Genomic DNA, 19,828 nt, shown 5'->3' on the forward strand with positions numbered 1-19,828 from the left:
CACATGGCAGTTGCTTCAATGCATTTAGGGGTGTGGTCCTGGTCAAGACAATCTCCTGGACTCCAAACTGAATGTCAGAATGGGAAAGAAAGGTGATTTAAGCAATTTTGAGCGTGGCATGGTTGTTGGTGCCAGATGGGCCGGTCTGAGTATTTCACAATCTGCTCAGTTACTGGGATTTTCACGCACAACCATTTCTAAGGTTTACAAAGAATGGTGTGAAAAGGGAAAAACATCCAATATGCTGCAGTCCTGTGGGCAAAAATGCCTTGTTGATGCTAGAGGTCAGAGGAGAATGGGCCGACTGATTCAAGCTGATAGAAGAGCAACTTTGCCTGAAATAACCACTCGTTACAACCGAGGTATGCAGCAAAGCATTTGTGAAGCCACAACACGCACAACCTTGAGGCGGATGGGCTACAACAGCAGAAGACCCCACCGGGTACCACTCATCTCCACTACAAATAGGAAAAAGAGGCTACAATTTGCAAGAGCTCACCAAAATTGGACAGTTGAAGACTGGAAAAATGTTGCCTGGTCTGATGAGTCTCGATTTCTGTTGAGACATTCAGATGGTAGAGTCAGAATTTGGCGTAAACAGAATGAGAACATGGATCCTTCATGCCTTGTTACCACTGTGCAGGCTGGTGGTGTAATGGTGTGGGGGATGTTTTCTTGGCACACTTTAGGCCCCTTAGTGCCAATTGGGCATCGTTTAAATGCCACGGCCTACCTGAGCATTGTTTCTGACCATGTCCATCCCTTTATGGCCACCATGTACCCATCCTCTGATGGGTACTTCCAGCAGGATAATGCACCATGTCACAAAGCTCGAATCATTTCAAATTGGTTTCTCGAACATGACAATGAGTTCACTGTACTAAAATGGCCCCCACAGTCACCAGATCTCAACCCAACAGAGCATCTTTGGGATGTGGTGGAACGGGAGCTTCGTGCCCTGGATGTGCATCCCACAAATCTCCATCAACTGCAAAATGCTATCCTATCAATATGGGCCAACATTTCTAAAGAATGCTTTCAGCACCTTGTTGCATCAATGCCACGTAGAATTAAGGCAGTTCTGAAGGCGAAAGTGAGTCACACACAGTATTAGTATGGTATTCCTAATAATCCTTTAGGTGAGTGTATATATATAGAGTACTGTGCAAAAGGCACATAAGGTGTTTCACAAAAACATTTGTCTTAAGATGGTTATTTATATCTTCAGCTTTAGTGTGTCAATAGGAAATATAAATGTTAGACTCCCAAATATTACTTTTGCTAAATAGATAGAAGAACTGTGGCGAATTCTCCAAAAAGCTTGAAACATCCTATCTGCCAACAACCAAGAAAAACTGTGTCCAGGTGTACCTAAGAGAATTGGGGTAAAATCAGTTTATGTGTACCCGGGGCTAATTTTTCCTTAATACAGACAGAGAAAGCTATTGTTTCGCATAAAACTTGTTCAAAACTGTCTGGCACAATAGATGCGGAAGTGCAGTTGTTTGGTACAGGGGCTTAAAACTTGTTCAAAACAATGCAAGGAATGCAAAATAAAAAAACACAAAACAATCAGGTCACTTGGAGCATCATGTCCGGCACAATAGATGCGGAAGTGCAGTTGTTTGGTACATGTGCCACATTAGGCTTAAATTGAATAATTTACACAAAAATGAAAATTCTCTCATCATTTTGTCATATTCTTCTGAAAATCTTAATTTGTGGTCTGAGAAAGAGAGTCATAGACATTTGGGATGGCATGAGGGTAAATGATGAGAGAATTAAATTTTTTTTGTGAATTATTTCTTTAAGTAACACAATGGGGGCCACATTGTCCTAGTTTTGAAATACAATGTTCCACATTGATTTAGTTCTTGTATTTTCTGAAGTATTGCTCTACAAAGGTTGATACTTTTCTATCAGTCATTAGAAAAAACTTTTCTAATTGTTATTTGTAACACCTCTACTTTGCTGGTTATTTATAACAAACTCTCTACATCAGGGGTTATCTTAATATTATAAAAAAAACTAACAATATTATAAAAAAAACATTATTATTAAAAATGTCACTGTTTTATTCTATTACATTAATACTTTTAAAGCTACTAAAGTTATTCAGCCAAAAGTAGTGAGTGGTTTTCTCGTTTCCTTCTTATTGTTGTTTGATTAATAGACTTTATATGACATACTAGACAATGCTCAATTCGGTTACATGTACACATCAAGCCCAACATTTTGATGCAAATACGCGTTTTGTTCCACTGTTTAAGTTCACTTTCGACCAAACCGACTGCACTTACATTAATGCTTCACCGAGACGGGCATTGGCGTAATTATAAAGTGTATTTGACCATTTAGTCGCCTGTCAATCAAACAGCATGCAGGAAATAAGAAGTCAATCTTTTATATTTTATCTAGATCAACCAACCAGTGGTTGTCTTGCTATCGTGATCGACGTAATGAACACTCCTGGTCTAGATGTAGAACATAGGCTAAGTCTAGAAAATTACCGTAATTTCCGGACTATTGAGCGCACCTGAATATAAGCCGCACCCACTGAATTAAAAAAAATATATTATTTTGAACATAAATAAGCCGCACCTGTCTATAAGCCGCAGGTGCCTACCGGTACATTGAAACAAATGAACTTTACACAGGCTTTAATGAAACACGGCTTGTAACAAAAATAAATAGGCTTTAACGAAACACGGTGTGGCAGCGGGGGCGTGGTCAAGGGCCCGCCCGGGAGAGAAAAGCGGTAAGGGCGCTTACATCAAGTGCTGAAAACTGTCACACGTGTGACAGTGTTCCCAAGAAGGACACGTGAAGCAGGGCACTTGACGTTCCAGGTAAGGCTTTTAATGGCCACAGCAATGTTTACAATCAATTTTATAAAGTTTCTCAATTCTTGGTCTTCTATGCGCCAACACTAGACTGACTTGTGTGTGTCTGTCTGACTGTCTGTCTGTCTGTCTGTCTGTCTGTCTGTCTGTCACTCACTCACTCACTCACTCACTCACTCACTCACTCTCTCTCTCTCTCTCTCTCTCTCTCTCTCTCTCTCTCTCTCTCTCTCTCACACTCTCTCACACTCTCTCTGCTGCCTTTTTATGCCGCTCTCCCCACGCTTACTGAAATTAGACACAGGTGTTAGACAATAGCTCAGGTGTAAGCGCCCTTTCCGCTTTTCTCTCCCGGACGGGCGCTTGACCACGCCCCCGCTGCCACACACGGCTTGTAACAAAAAATAAAAAATTAGCAGTAAACAGTAGCCTAGCAAGAAAGTCATTGGTCACTATCTTCCTCCTCTTGTGCACATGAAACCACTGAAGTCATCTCCTTCAGTGTCGGAGTTGAATAGCCTCAGCTTTAGTTGTCTTTTTGCACTGAGTCAATTCATCAGGCTGCTGTTTCCAACGTCTCCCGTGCAGTAGCTCTATTTCCTTTTCCAACAGCCAGATCAGTCGCCTTCAACTTGAAAGCTGCATCATATGCATTTCTCCGTGTCTTGAGGGTGACAAAATGACTACCGTAATCAGAATGATGGGAAGTTTGAGCCTTCGATTTAATCTAAACAGTAAACAAAAAAGTTGTTTGACCTTAACCCGTTCGGCAATTTCATTGGTCTAATGAAAGCTTCATGCCGCCAAAAAACTGAGCACGTCACAGAATGTTTTAAAAAATTTTTAAATAAAATTTGAAAGCGGGAAAAATCCATATATTAGCCGCGTCGTTGTTTAAGCCGCGAGGTTCAAAGAGTGGGAAAAAAGTTGCGGCTTATAGTCCGGAAATTACGGTACTCAAAAGTTTATCATCGATATCGAGGACATATCTTCTTCTTTTTTTCAGATAAACATCAAGATTTTTTTATCGGCCAGCCCTATTGATAACATTGCCTTAATCTCTCACAGCAGCTCAATTATCTCACTAGCTAATTTACAGGCTACATTATAGACACACAGAGACTAGTATGCAGAAATATTAAATTTAGCTTTATTTGTTTCTTCACATTAGAGGCAGGATTAATGCTGATGTCTGGCTTGAGCAATTTAAACTCACATGACACAATCAGGCAATTAGACTTTTTCACTGCAAAAATCACTTTCAGCTGCAGCCATGAAGTTCAGGTGTTGAAAATGTGTTTGATGCATCCTCTACATCCATAACAGTTGGCACCGGATCTGCAGCTGCTGTTCAAGTTTTTTCTGAAGTTATTTGATTTGACGGGAGTCATGAGACTCTCCTTACCGTACGTTCACACCAGAGGTGGCGAGAGCGTCAAATCGACCGGAAGTCATTCATTTTCAATGACAGCCAGCGTCTCTCCGAGTCTTGGGCGGCGTGGGCGTCAGATGGAAGTTCAAGTGCAGTCAACATTATGGTAATGAGCTGTGACGCGGTTCGGCGGCAACCTATTGGAATATAGAAGTGCTCCGCTCTAGCGAAGTCTAGAGAACACAACCGTGTAAACTTTGGTTCCCACCAAGCATTCGTTCCGAAGATAAAATGGAGGAGAAACGAATTATTGCCGTGACGGGTTTCCCTGTAATATATGACCAAGACCACAGTTATTACTACAAATGTATTTTATTTTTATAACAAACAACTATAATTTTAATTACTTACTGCCATCGATCGATTAATTATTTTCACATTTTAAAGAGTACATGAGGATATACGCTACTTGTGATAGGTCGGCAAAAAGTAAATGGTCGACATGTCTGGATGTTTAAATTGCGGCCCCTTTAAATATAGTTCACAAAACAAAGCATTCTGAACAAACGTTGCTGCCTATTTCAACTACGTCAAAGCGTCCACGAGCGTCCTTGAGCGTCGAAGGCAGGGCAGCCAGAGCGAATTTTGACGCTCTCGCCGCTTCTGGTGTGAACGTACAGTTAGGCAATCATGTTGATAGATAACAATAAAATCAGGAATGGGAAGTAGCAAACACAGACGGTGGGAAAATAGCACATTCAAAGTACAGTTACAGCACTTAAAATGAACTCACTTAAAACAAACTCAAGTAAAAGTAAATGTATACAATTTTAAAACTACTTAAAAAAATAAATAAACTACTGGGAAAAACAACCTAATTACAGTAACTTGAGTATTTGTAATTCGTTGCTTTACACCCCTGCATATAATACAATCCATGCTACTCAATCCAGTGTTTGGAGGGAATATGCTTGGAAGATACAAATTAGATTTTTTTGATAACACCTGCTATTCAAAGTAAATACAACAGCATGGTAAAAGGCGATTGTAGGATAAATTGTTGAGGAAAAAAAGGCTCATTACAGTCAAAATCTATATGAGTGCACTAAATCGACAACTTATTGGAATGAAGTGATTAGACAGGTTTATTTAAATTTAACTGCACAATAGAAATACATCCAGAACATTTTAATTTGTGTAAAATGCCATTGTCCTTAAGAAATAAATCTGAACAAAACATATTAAGGGTAATTAGAATAGCAGCTTTGAAACAGATTACAAAAAATTGGCTTAAACCAGAACCCCTACAATTTCAAAGATGGAGGGTTTTAAAAATGATTTAGGAAATATACCAAATGGAGAAAGTAACATTTAAAATAAATAAATAAAGTTTAAGCAATGCTAAAAAAGCTAGCAGGCTACTAACATATACTTGAGCTAGATGGCAGCAGCAACAAGAACAGGAAGTTCCTGTGTTATGTGTAAATTAGATGTTTATTTTAAATTGGGTTTACCACGCACAAATATCACAGTAATGGAACGATGAATGACAAGAGCAGATAACGAACATTGCCATGGTACAAAGCAGAGCCAACAACAGCAACATAAAATGTTTTAAACATTTGGGGTGATGGCGGGATGGCGGATTGGCGGAGGCAGGGTGATGGCATCAGACTGGTAACAATGATCGACGCTTCGATGATCCAAAGGCGAGTGTCTGTTAGCATGATAGGAGGAGATGGGAAGAGAGAGCGCGAGAAAGCACAACACAACAACACAAATATTCTCAGAAGGGGAATTGACAAAATTCTTATGTGGGCTGGAATGAAGAGTGACTTTATAAAGCATATTTATCTGATGTTTTTTTTTTAAAGAAATGGTTAAATGACACAGTCATTTTATTGAAAATTGTGGAGACCTTGAATCAGAATCAAGGCAAACAATTATTACAGTCACAAAAAGGAGAAAAGTGTCATTTGATGGTGATTCCACAACTGATGACATTAGTGTAAGTGAACAAAACTGCCTATAACATCTCATAATACACTCACTATGATGCTTTTAACTCTTTATTTACTATTTTCTTCAGGGCATTTTCTAGCTGTAAGCGGTATAAGTGACCATTTAGGGCCCCGAGCCACCAGGGTCCCCCCAAAGCAAGGTTGTTTATACTGTATTTATGATTTCACCAGATCACTTAGAGCAGGGGTGCCCACACTTTTTTGTGTGATGATCTACTTTTAAATGACCAACTCAATAAGCTCTACCAACTAAAAAAACACAGTTTCATTTAAAATAAGAAAATGCTTGTTGGGACTACTGCATATATCCCAACATGGAATTCATCTTCTAATTAATACAAAAATATATAATAATTTTCAATGTTGATATCATTCAGTTTTAAAACTAAACCCAAAATACCTACAGCACAATAGATTACAATAGCCAGGGCATTTACCTTATTCTGATGACGAGTAAATATTGACTAGATGAGGTTTTGTTTATTCAGTTGCCATGACAACTAGGTTTGCGCATACGCGCCTTCAAAGGACTTCTGAGAACAGAGCGTGAAATTGCGATTCTACTGCCCGGATTAGGCAAAACTGTCTGATTCCATTCAGTTTTGCCTAATCCTAATAGTAATCGCAATTTCGCGCTCTGTTCTCAGAAGTCCTTGGAAGGCACGTATGCGCAAACCTAGTTGTCATGGCAACTGAATAAACAAAACCTCGCCTGGTCATTATTTACTTGTCAAGTGCAAGTCAGACAGAAACAAAAAGGAGGAAAGACATTATATTTATTTTTATTAAAATTTTACAAAAGTACATTTACATTTTGTGCGATCTACCAGCATTGCCTTTGCGATCGACTGGTAGATCGCGATCGACGTATTGGGCACCCCTGACTTAGAGTGTATTCTAAAAGAGTATTTTCCCTCCTAAAAGAGTATATTCTAAAAGAGTGGCACACATCAGAACGTCTTTTTAAAGATACCCTTTCGGTTTTGTGTTATTCCTGAATGCGGTCGATATCTCTCGCCTTCAGATGGCCATGATCGCTGTCTTTCGTGCCTGGGCACTGCCCATGCCGAGACATCTTTCGTGGATGCGCCATGTCCTCATTGCGAGGACATGACCATGGCAACGTTGCGGCTCGCCTTCATATGAAAGCAAGCCACTCCAGCGGCTTCCTGCCTCGGCCCTTCTACCCACGGGTATAAGGCCAGCATGGTGAGCGCTGGGGGTGATTCGGGGACCGCAATGGGACCACCTCCGCTGGGTAAATCCCTGCGGACTTCCCATTCCCCGGCACGCTCGTTTGCTCCGGTTAGGCTTCCAGATGAGTGTGCCGGCTCGTCTCAGGGCGAGTTTGACCTCTTGTTTGGTGCCCATGAAGGTGATGAGTTTTCAAGCGCAGCATCGGCCTGTGTAGCTCAGTATGTAAAGACGCTGCCTACCTCTCCTGGAGTCGTGAGTTCAAATCCAGGGTGTGCTGAGTGACTCAAGTCAGGCTTCCTAAATTTCCTGGTTGCTAGGGTGGGTAGAGTCACTTTGGATTGACCTCCTCTTGGTCACTATAATGTGGTTCGCTCTCAGAGAGGCACATGGTGAGTTGTGAGGAGGCCTCACGCACAGTGCATATGCCTCTATATGCGCTAGTTCTCCGTGGTAACACGCTCAACAAGCCACGTGATAAAATGCGCAGATTGAGGCGGAGAAAACTGAGATTTGTCCTCAGCCACCCGGATTGATGTGAGTCATTACGCCACCACGAGGACTTAGAGCGTATTGGGAATTGGGCATACCAAATTGGGGAGAAAAGGGGAGAAATTACTAAAAAATACTAAAAAATATTGTAATTTTAAATAACAGTGATGCCACAGTGATCTTTTTTTTTTTTTTTTCATATGGTTTAGTAAAGATACTATATTTGTTGCAGACATATTTGATAGTAAAGGGGATATTTTATCGCATGAAGTGTTTGTGACTGTTTATCAATATTCCATTTAAAGAGTTTAAAACTGTTATAAAAGACATTCCGTTGGGTGTAATTCATCTGATGAAAACCTTCTTAAATCATGAAATACGCCATAAAAAGTTGACCCAACTTTCTTTGGAAGGGATCTCTTTGTTGAGTAAATCCTGCAATAATAGTTTACAAGTATTGCAGTCCCGAAATGTAACTTTCCCAAGAGGAACATTTTACTGGAACTCTCTTTTTGACAAAAAAGGAAAATATGGTTGTTACCATATAAGTATTGTTTGTCTAAAAGTAGCTGACACATTTTTTTTACAGAACTTACCATTGTAATGCACTACTATCTAAAAGTACTGTGATGTGAGTGATGCATGCACCTTTGTGAAGGCATTGGTGAAAGGCCTTAAGAACCTGTTTTGTGTGTGTGTGTGTGCGTGTGTGTGTGTGTGTGCGTGAAATCACATTTGTTTTCTGGTGTCTTTTGTTTTTCTTTCGCCAATTTAAAGTTAAGTTTGTAAGGGGTAAAGGGGATAAGGTAAAGGAGGACTAGGGAAGCCACCCAACTGGCCCAAGGACGGTATCCAGTGGCGTGGCTGAAGGTCTCCTGCATGTTCTGTCTTATCATGCGCATTCAGTTTATGTAATTTCGTTCCAATTAAATAACTATATTATTCATTTTATGATCCTCGTTTATTTTATCTGACTACAATTATAAAAGTTTCTAAGGATATATTAATATTCTAATCTTAGTTATTATTAGTAAATTTGATTTAACATTTGATTATCGTATTTAACTCTATTTTATATTGTACTCCTTCATTCGGATTCCTGTCACTTAAAGAGTCTCGCACCAGCCGTGTACACGGATCTCACGGTCACAAATACGCCAGTATTGTCATTAAAACAGTAATTGACTAAATACTAATTAGATGGCTGCTCACGCTTGCCCTTTTGTCTAAAAGTATTCTGTTTAGTCCCCTTAGATAGTAAACACTTAATTAGAGTAATATTATTTCTACCCAGAGGCCATGACCACTAAATTTACAAAGATAGACCAACAATACCCAAGTTAAAATAGCTTTACATAATCATGCCATAGTTTCCTATGTATACTTAGCTAGAAAATATTACAATAACCAGAGGTTTAGACTTCACCCTATTTAGGCTTGGTCGACACTTCATGTTGTCCTAAACGGAAATTCTCTATTGAGCCTGTACACTCTAAGTACACTAGAAATAATTCCAATTAGTTAGTCGGAGCTCTAAAGTCTCAGTCGGTGTGCCCCATGCTCCACTAAAAACCGAGCTTTAGTCCGCTACTTACCTGGTCGTAGATTTCCGGAAACATGGACTTAACATAATCTACTAAAGACAATAGTTTCAGAGTAAATCAGAATCAATTCAAATGTAACAATTTATTTACCTGGTAAAATAATAAATTCATAAATTCCAATTAGACAATAATAAGTCAAATTTAGACATTTTATCAAAACATAAGATATTCAAATTGCATTTACCTGATAACTACACAGAGTAAACTGTGTGGGAGATCTGGCTAACAGATTCCCATTATTAAAATTACACACATTATTTGTGAGATCGTCTGACTACAGAGAACCATGAACAATGTGTCACATTTCCTTAAATACCCAAACCATGAACACGGGATTTTGGGAGTGGTTAGGTTTGGGGACATAGTCCTGGGGACATAGCTCATTAACATACAGGCAGGGATGAGGACAGACCTCCAGAATTATACAGCATTTGGCAAAGACTTTATCAACACGGGAAAGGGACCAATATACCAGTCGCACTGAGACATTTTAAATGATACCAAAACATGCCTAGTCACATTATTTGTATACATCAAACATATATTTTGTTGCATGTAGATCTTAGGTGAGTTTGAAGTGATTCTGAGCAGAAGGGGAAGGAGTAGTAGAGGGGGGAAGATGTTTTGAGTTTTACGAGAATAGGTCTAAATTGGCCTGAGGTGAGATAGAGGTCAGATGTGAGATTTGTGTTTTATTGTTCTTGCTCAGTAGGATGTGTTGACTCGGGTGAAAATGTTCTTCTGTGTGAGAGTTTTATGACTTGGTTCTCGCAGAGTTCTTTGACTTTTACGACATCTTGATGTCAGCCTTACAAGTTATAATTTTAATCTTAAGGACATTATTTGTTATTATGAAAAAAAAGAAAAGAAAACAAATCACTGTAAAAAAAATTATTAATGCAGCAAAATTTTATATTTAGAAGCACAAACTCCTTATTTGCCTAGATTTGCAGAATATTTGTTAAAAGTTGATTACTTAATACAGCTATTAATGTTAAGAAATGTATATCATTGATTATATACTATAATGAGATAATTTAATATACTATAATGAGATAATAATTTGTTACACTACTTTGATGCAGTTATTATAACTAATTACTTTATCAGCTTACATCCAACACTGCTAACCACCTGCACTCCAGTTTAATCAGAGGATTTGTAAAGATTAGTACCTCATATTTTACACAAGTAAAAGGTCTAAAAGGTTTAAGTTTTATATGCTGTCAGTACATTGATATTCTACGTTTCAGTGACAATCCAGACATACAAGAATGTATGTGTAAACCTACAAACATATGCCCACAATTAGTACTAATGAAATCAGATGGGTGTATTCCTCAGAAGCTGTTCAATGTTTTATCCCCAGTCTCTGACCAGCCGCAGACAAGCATACTCTCTCACAGAGCATTTCATGATGTTTCAAGTCATCATTTTTATTTGTTTAACACTTTTCACAACACACATTGCTTCAAAGCAGCTTTACAGAAAACAATGCTACAATGTATATGATGTCTTAAAATCCTCACTAGGCAGTTTAAATGAAAAACATGATTAAAAATCATGCTTTAAAAATTATTTGTCTTTAGGCCCCCAGTGAGCAAGCCAAAGTTGACTGTGGCAAGGATCCCAAAACTTCATAAGGTTTCATAAAATTTTCACTCTGTTCTGTTTGTAGTGAACTGTGGAATATATCTGAAAATGCAGTGTTGTTGATCTGAGAACTCTAAAGACTGAGAGAAGTGCTGTGCGAGCAGTGCAGTCTTCTGCAGGGTAATTAAAGAGAATTATGTTCAATCTTGGCCATAGGATCTCCTGCATCTTTCTGTAAGCTTCTTTTTATTTATTTGAGTGTGTGGAGTAATGGTATTAAATGCTTCGATCTTTATTCAGAAATCAGTACTCTACAAACAAGTAAAAAAAAAAACCATCTCTTTAGCAAGTTCAAACAAGGACATCAACTAATGAACGATTATGTAACTGTACATGTTTGGTACATAATTAATCATCAGTTGAAGTCCTTGTTGTCATTGTAAGAATACATAAGAATTCATTCTAATGACTATTCAGTTAATCTAAAGATGGAGGATGGGTTATGAAAGCTTGATGATGGCTCTGTGGCTTTTCAAACATTTCACAGTAAAAATACAACCTTGTGCCAGTTATCTGATATAAAAAAACATTAGAGTGCATTTGAAAACACAGCCTAACACAGATAAAATTATCTCTAAAGCAGGCTAGTGTTCAGTAGTTAGTATTTCTGTTTGTTCTTTTTCTTTAACTCAACTGGTAGAGCAAAGCAAAATCAAGGTCAAGGGGTTTGAGTCCCAGGGAATGTACCTATCCATAAAAAAATGCATACCTTGATGACACTGTAAGTCCAAAGCATTTGCCAAATGAATCAAAATGGGATGTTGACATGATATACTTTTGGGAAAGTTGACGTGCTATAATTAATATAAAACTATTGTAAACTGTATATTGCTAATTCTTTTATAATTATTATGCATGCAGCTTTTATGACCTCATACTGTATTAATTGAGAGACTATAAAATGTTTTTACTTTTCAAAATTAATTTGACACACTGCATGACCATGAGCTACTGAACACAAAAAGGTGCCAACAAAGGTGAACATATGGGTGAGCAGTTACAGGACCTAAGATATGCACTTTCTTGGTAACACTTTACAATAAGGTTGTAATTGTTAACATTAACTACATCACTTAACATGAACTAACAATGAACAATACTTTTACAGCACTCATTTTAACATAAACTAACGCATTTTACAATTATAAGTTGTGTATGTTAACATAAGTGAATGCGTAATGAAATAAAAATAAAACATTAACAAATATTGATAAATGCTGTAATCTAAACTAGCCTTTACTAATCTGAACAAATAAAATCTTTTTGTAAAGTGTTAGCACTTTTATACATTCAAATACATTTTTACCTAAAATCTTCACGTCGGTAATAAAAAAAGACCATGTTATGCATTAACTGCCCAATATTTCTATGCTCAGAGCATCTAAATTGAATTCTGATTGCACACAAACTTGTGAATCAATATGTTTGCTCAGTATGGACAGCATCTCTTATGGTGCATAGATCTAAAATCATGTTTACAGTAATGCACTTACTATTAATGTCTAGTTATTATGACTGCAATACCCTTGCTTTACAGCACAATAGTCATGGACATTTTTTTATGTTTTGGAATTGTTTTCATTGCTAATTTATATTGTCTATATGCAGATTGGTCACTGGGCCAATGTATTTTTAATTACTGTAAGTGGCACGATTTTGGAAGAGAAGAGAAGTCTTTTATGCAGAGAGAATCTGTATCTACATTTGTGTTTTGTTATCTCAGAGCCATAACATTGAGAGATGTGCTCATTTGTAACCTGTGAACTCTGTCTTATGTCTTGTGATCTTCAGCTATGCAGAGTCTTTTGGACACTCTGAGTGACAGCACCAGCTCCACCACAGCCAATGATTTGGACCTTATCTTTCTCAAAGGCATAATGGAGAGTCCAGTGGTGAGTCACTCACTGTCTTTCATGTCCACATGAAGCTTCTTTAAATTATATATTGTTTCTTTGAATGCTTGAGGCAGTAATAACGTAAGAAAAATTGATTAGATTGTATATTTTAGTCATAACAACTCCTAACAATAAATGTAAGGTGGTCTTGGCAGACTATATCTGCTTTATCCTGCTGCTACAGAGCAAGTTTGAAGCCTTGCTACTGCTAGGACATGCACAGACATACTTAGGGCCCTATGAAATTTGTTCTTTTATTTTCTAAATTCCATTAGATTTTTTCCCAAATTCCGTTTTCTGTTTTATTTTTTTCAAATTCCACATTTGACAGTTTAATTCAATTTCATCTAACATTGTCTATACAAATGAATTAATTAAAACAATAAATCAGCTGAATATAGAACAATAATTTTTAACGTAACATTGAATGATTTTTTTTATTAAATTACAGTAAGTGTTTCTTTACAGATTCTCAGATTACAATCCAAAACAACATTGGAGTTATTTTTGTCAAATAAAGTGCTGCACAACAGCTTAAAAATAATATTACTGATTTATTTATTTATTTATCATTGTTAAAGTTTTTTATTTAGTATTTATTTATTTTTCAGTTTCCTACAATTTCTCCATTTAAATCTAGCTTTTATTTAGCCAGAAAACAGAGTGAAGCCCTTTCAGGTTCAGCTCATGATGCAGTGTTTTCAGTGTACTTTATGAGCATCTGGTTTCACACATTCATTTTGAAGCGCACAGCACATGCAGACTTTAAATTTATTTAATGAAATGTGAGCCTTTTGCAGTTTAATAATCACACCTGGACATAATGTGGTTTTAATTTGATTAATTTTGCATTCAAACGTTAATTTTCATTCCAAATATTGTATGTCAATGTAACGTCTGAACAGGCTCCCGTCCACCAGAGAGAGCCCTCACCTGAATACTGAGCTTTGTCTCTTCCTGTTTCCTGCCACATCAGTTCCTGCCATGTCACTTCCTGTTTGCTCTGTATATAAGCCTTGCATTCATACTCCCATATTGTGAAGTATTGCCATCTTCCTTACCAAGCGTTTGTTTCTCTTCCATTGTTTCTGACTACTGTTATGACATCTCTGGATTATTGTTTTGGATTTGTTTGCCTGTGGACCGATTTACTTGTGTTTTGACCCAAGCCTTTGACCTGTCTACATTTAAGGAATACTGCCTGTATTATCTGTTGAAGCCTTCCAATAAATATTTGCAAATGGAATCCACTCTGCCTACCTCAACATTACAAATTCTGTGGCATTCCGCACTTTATAGGTAATTCAATTTTTTGACTGGATTCTATAATTCCGTCCATGTTTTCTGCATTGCAGAAATCATAGGGACCTACATACAGCACAATTAGACATACATAGGCCTTTTTCACAACAAACAGAAGGGTAAAGCAGTGTAAAGCCACTTCCGCAATAAGTTTGTAGCTAATCACTTTAGTTATTAATTTGATTTATTATATATATATATTAAATTAAATTACAATGACATGACTTTCCCTCTTTCAGCTGGTAGGATATGCAGTCTGAACCATTAACACTGATTTTAGATTGGTCTGATGTTTCCTTTGATGATATCATTTACCTTTTATATTTTACTATAATACATTTGACTTTTACATGGGCAGTTCTAGGTATTTTTTCAGTTTTTTTGTGAGAACATATGAACAACAGGGTGGCCCCAAAAAACAACCAGGGCCACAAAGTTTAATTGCCCATATCTTAAAAATACATAAATGCTTTTTGCATGATTTTTTGGTATACTTCTATGACTTTTTGTAAAACAAATGTCATCACTGTGATGTCAACACGAGCAACAACTTGCTACAAATAAATTTGTAAATCATTGGGCCCAAAGAAAGTTTGAAAGAAGTTTGCTGCCATTGAAAACTTAGCTAAATGATTTACTTATTTATTTATTTGTAGCAAGTTGATGCTCACAATGACATAATTTTGTTGCTTACAAAAAGTCATAGCTCCCTTATGTTTGCTGTGCATTTTCTCAATCTTTTCTGACAAAGGAAAAATGTCTTCTCTCTGTCTTTTATGTGTTCTAGTCTGCTGAGAGATCTGCTCTTTCACTCATGTTTGAAAATATGCTTTAATTTTCTAGAGGAGAAAACGTCTAGGTTACGGATGTAACCTCCATTCCCTGATGGAGGGCATGAGACGTTGTGTCGGAGAAGTGACACTAGGGGTCTCTCTTGAGTGCCGAATATGCCTCTGAAAAAAGGCCAATGAGAAGTTGGCAGCCAGTATTTGCATACCCCGCCGTATGCAAATACGGGTATAAAGGCGAGGAAATAATATGAGTTCATTCAGGATTTTTCTGAGGAGCCGGAAATGGTCCGGCCACTACAGTGGCTCGGCTCAGCGACGTGGCCAGAAGGACACAACGTCTCGTTCACTCCATCAGGGAATGGAGATTACATCCGTAACCTAGACGTTTCCCCTGCGGAAACCACACCTGCGCAGGTCTCCGCGCGGAAGGGGAGGTAAGAGTGGTGAATACGTCACATGGGTTTTTAGGTGACATGTGGAAAGTGGCACAGTGGTAGATCCAGCCTCAAGGAGGGGGGAGTTGCTAAAACACGGCGACCGGAGGGCAGCCGGGGAAATGGAAAACGCGGGTCCACTTTTGTAAGGGGACCGTACCGCTGCTAATACACACAGGGGGAGTCCGCGTAGGAGTCCTTGACCTGTGGAGCACCTATTCCAGTACTGGGTAGATTAAGTACACACAGTGGACTGGGTCGGCAAGTTCCTCCGCTGAACTGCAGACCCAAAAAGGGCTAGGGAGGAATCGTCCTGGGATCCTAGTGAGTGGGATCTCCTGGGAGAGAAAGCGCACAGTTTTACCTCTGCCGAGGGAAGGGGCGCTGGGAGCAAGCGATCCACCCGGCCAGTTCGTCAGCATGCCACCGAGTTCTACCGGCTCAGACCTGAGAAGACACGGGACGAAACTGACTCAAACCAGAGATTGTAAAATCTCGCAAAGGTATTAGGTGTTGCCCAACCCGCAGCTCTGCATATGTCCGCCAGGGAGGTACCCCTGGCCAGTGCCCACGAGGACACAACACTACTTGTTGAGTGTGCTCAGACCCACAAAGGGGGGCACGGCCTGGGTGTGATAGGCCAATTAAATGGTGTCCACGACCCAGTGGGAAAGCTTCTGTTTGGAGACAGCGTTCCCTTTCCGCTGTCCACCAAAGCAGACAAAGATGCTCAGAGCATCTAAAGCTCTGTGTGCAGTCCAAATAGGTGCACAAGGCACGTACCGGACACAGCAACGAAGGGGCTGGGTCTGCCTCCTCCCGGGGCAGCGCTTGCAGGTTCACTACCTGGTCTCCAAAGGGCATGGTTGGAAACTTGGGCACGTAGCCTGGTCGTGGTCTTAGGATCACATATATGTCTGCCGGACCAAACTCCAGGCAAATGTCGCTGACAGAGAACACTTGCAGGTCCCGACCCTCTTGATGGAGGCGAGCACGATCAGCAGGGCCGTCTTTAGGGAGAGGGCCCTGAGTCCGGATGATTCTAGCGGCTCAAAGGGGGATCTCTGAAGACCGGCGAGGACCACCGAGAGATCCCGGGAGGGGAATGGGCTTGGCCGGGAGGGATTTAACCTCCGGGTGCCTCTTAGGAACCTGATGACTGAGTCGTGCTTACCCAGAGATTTGCCGTCTACAAGGTCGTGGTGAGCTGCGATAGTGCAACATACACCTTCAAGGTGGATTGGGACAGCCTCCCTTCCAACTTCCCCTGTAGGAATAAGAGCACTGACCTAACTGCGCGCCTCTGTGGGTCTTCAGCCCGGGAAGAACACCAATTTGCGAACAGGCGCCACTTTAGGGCGTAAAGTTGCCTGTTAGAAGGGGCCCCTGACTTGGTTGATCGTGTCTACGATGGTAGGTGGTAGACCAGCTAGATCTTCCGTGTCCCATCCAGGGGCCAGACGTGGAGGTTCCAGAGGTCTGGGTGTGGATGCCAGAGCGTGCTCCGTCCCTGAGAAAGAAGGTCCTTCCTCGGAATTCGCCAGGGAGGGGCTGTCGTGAGGAGTACGAGGTCTGAGAACCGGGTGGGCCAGTAAGGGGCCACTAGGGTGACTTGCTCCTCGTCCTCCCTGGCCTTGCACAGCACCTGTGCAAGAAGGCTCACTGGGGGAAATGCATACTTATGCAGCCCCGTAGGCCAGCTGTGTGCCAATGCGTCTGCCCCGAGGGGAGCCTCTGTTCGGGCATACCAGAGCAGGCAGTGGGAGGTCTCTTGGGAGGCAAACAGGTCTACCTGGGCCTTGCCGAACCGGTCCCAAATCAGCTGGACTGACTGGGGGTGAATCCTCCACTCTCCTCTGGGCAAGCATTGTCGTGACAGTGCGTCCGCTACCACATTGAGTTTGCCGGGGATTTGAGTGGCACGTAGCGACCTGAGTCGATTCTGGAGGCGTCGGTTGTAACCAGGATGCGTCGGGACACCTGCTGCAAGGGTACTCCTGCCCGTAGAAAGCAGAGGTCTGTCCAGGGTTTGAATGTCTGGTGGCAGACGGGGGTGATCGTTACCCGGTGCGTGCCGCAGCGCCATGCTCATCTCGGGACTCGAGTCTGAAGCCAGTGCTGAAGCGGTCTCATATGCATCAACCCCAACGGCGCGACCGCCGCGGAGGATGCCATGTGCCTCAGGAGCCTCTGGAAGAGTTTTAAAGGGACTGTTGTGCCTGGCCTGAGATTGGCGAGGCATCTCGTTGACTGACTGCACACGCTCGTTGGTGAGGCGCGCTGACATTGAGACTGAATCTAACTCCATCCCGAGGAAAGAGACCAACCGGGTTGAGTTTGCTGTTTTCCCAGTTAACCTGAAGCCCCAAGTGGCTAAGGAGCCGGAGCACCTGGTCTCTGTGAGCGCATAGTAGCTCTCGTGAGTGTGCCAGAATGAGCCAGTCGTCGAGGTAATTGAGTATGCAGTTGCCGGCTTCTAGGAGCGGGGCAAGAGCTGCCTCTGTGACTTTCGTGAAGTCCAAGGGGACAGAGACATGCCGAAGGGGAGGACTTTATACTGATACACCTGGCTGTCGAACGCGAACCGTAGAAAGGGTTGTGTAGAGGCAGAATTGAGACGTGAAAGTACACATCCTTCAGGTGTACCGCTGCGAACCAATCTAGATGCCGGACACAAGTTAAGATGTGTTTTTGCGTGAGCATTTTGAACGGGAGTTTGAGCAAAGCCCGGTTGAAAACTTGCAAGTCCAAGATTGGTCGTAAGCCGCCGCCTTTCTTTGGTACAAGGAAGTAATGGCTGTAGAAACACTTCTTCATTTCGGTTGGAGGGACAGGCTCTATCGCGTCTTTGAGTAAAAGAGTAGCGATTTCCGTGCGCAGGGATTTAGAATGTTCGCCATGTAAAGCGGACACCCGCGGAGGGGGCGGGGCCTGGCAAACTGAATTGCGTAACCGAGTCGGCTGACCAGCCAGCGTGACGGGTTGGGAAGTGAAAGCCATGCATCCAATCTCTGTGCTAGGGGCACCAAAGGGACGATTATATGCGTGCCGGGGGGCGGGTGGTCCGGAGCTGCACCCGCTGCCATCCCCAGATCGCCTCCAGCGCCAGCCGCATCGTCCTCAATCCCGTGGGAAGAAGGAGCAATGCGGGGGGCGGCTGGAGTGGCTTGCTTTCTATTGAAAGCGAGCCGCGACCGAAACGTTGCCAAGGTCATGCCCTCGCAGTTAAAGCATGAACCATCCACAAATGCAGCCTCGGTTTGAAATGCATTAGGGGTTGCATGACTACTAATTTGTACTAGTCATAATTTTACAAGTGGAATGATGTCACGGCTAGTCAAATTCAAAAACTGATGGATTGGCTAGTTGTGACGTCTTTAAACCCTCAAAAGTACTGCACCACCACCCTTAACCTAACCTTAGTAACAGTGAGTAAGACTCTCAGTGTGTTACCTTCTAGACACAGCCTAGCTGCAGGCGGTTCCCCATCCTCTTGCAGCTGCAATTTTGGATGGTTACGGGTGGCCACGGGACCTTGCGCGGAGATGACAATAGGGATGCTGTCATGTCTTTGGACTCCAACTTGATACACTTTTCTAAACTGTCGTAAATGCGTTCTTGAAGCATCCAAGTCAAATATCCCAACATACAAAGTTGACAATCAGGAATTATTCAGTCAAGTCATCAGACTCCAACTTGAAGTACTTTTCTAACTGTCGACCAATCATGTTCTTGAACAATTGAACAGCATCCAGGTCAGCATAACACTAGTGTTTCTTTTATATTTGAAGGCCATTTTGCATATATTGCAGGTTACTGTAGCATTTGTCATCTTTATCAGAGTTGCCTATGGAATGTGTGAACACATTATCAGTATCACAGCGTTGATACAATGCTATGCGCATGTGCAATAAAATATGCGGCGAATGTTTCATTTTTGTTGATACGTTGATGCATTGCATTATTGAGCAGAGCAGCACAGTAAACAAACACCAGTTCTGAAGTGCATTCTGAGTGTGTCTTTTAATGTAAGTCTGACCGAGCCACTGCACCAGTTCACAGCCACCGGGCTTCACACGCACTGTATTTCCTACAGAGCTCGAGGCCTCCAATATGGACAGAAAGCCAAATCCGTTTACCTTTACCTACCAAAACTAAAAACGTCCTGGTTACTTCTGTAACCTCCGTTCCCTGATGGAGGGAACGATCTTGACATCACTCACATGA

General features: G+C 41.0%; 1 protein-coding gene across 4 annotated transcripts in view; it reads left to right on the forward strand.

Annotated features, from left to right (window-relative positions):
- The window catches only part of mpp2b (MAGUK p55 scaffold protein 2b), a 119,322-nt gene that overhangs the window by 65,167 nt on the left and 34,327 nt on the right, over positions 1-19,828 (forward strand). For all 4 annotated transcript variants that reach the window (XM_052112436.1, XM_052112437.1, XM_052112434.1 and 1 more), the window contains one exon: positions 12,971-13,071. In XM_052112436.1, the coding sequence (XP_051968396.1) occupies positions 12,971-13,071 (101 nt within the window). The remainder of the gene's footprint in view (positions 1-12,970; positions 13,072-19,828) is intronic.

This window comes from Xyrauchen texanus, chromosome 40, assembly GCF_025860055.1.
Source record: "Xyrauchen texanus isolate HMW12.3.18 chromosome 40, RBS_HiC_50CHRs, whole genome shotgun sequence".
NCBI lineage: Eukaryota > Metazoa > Chordata > Actinopteri > Cypriniformes > Catostomidae > Xyrauchen > Xyrauchen texanus.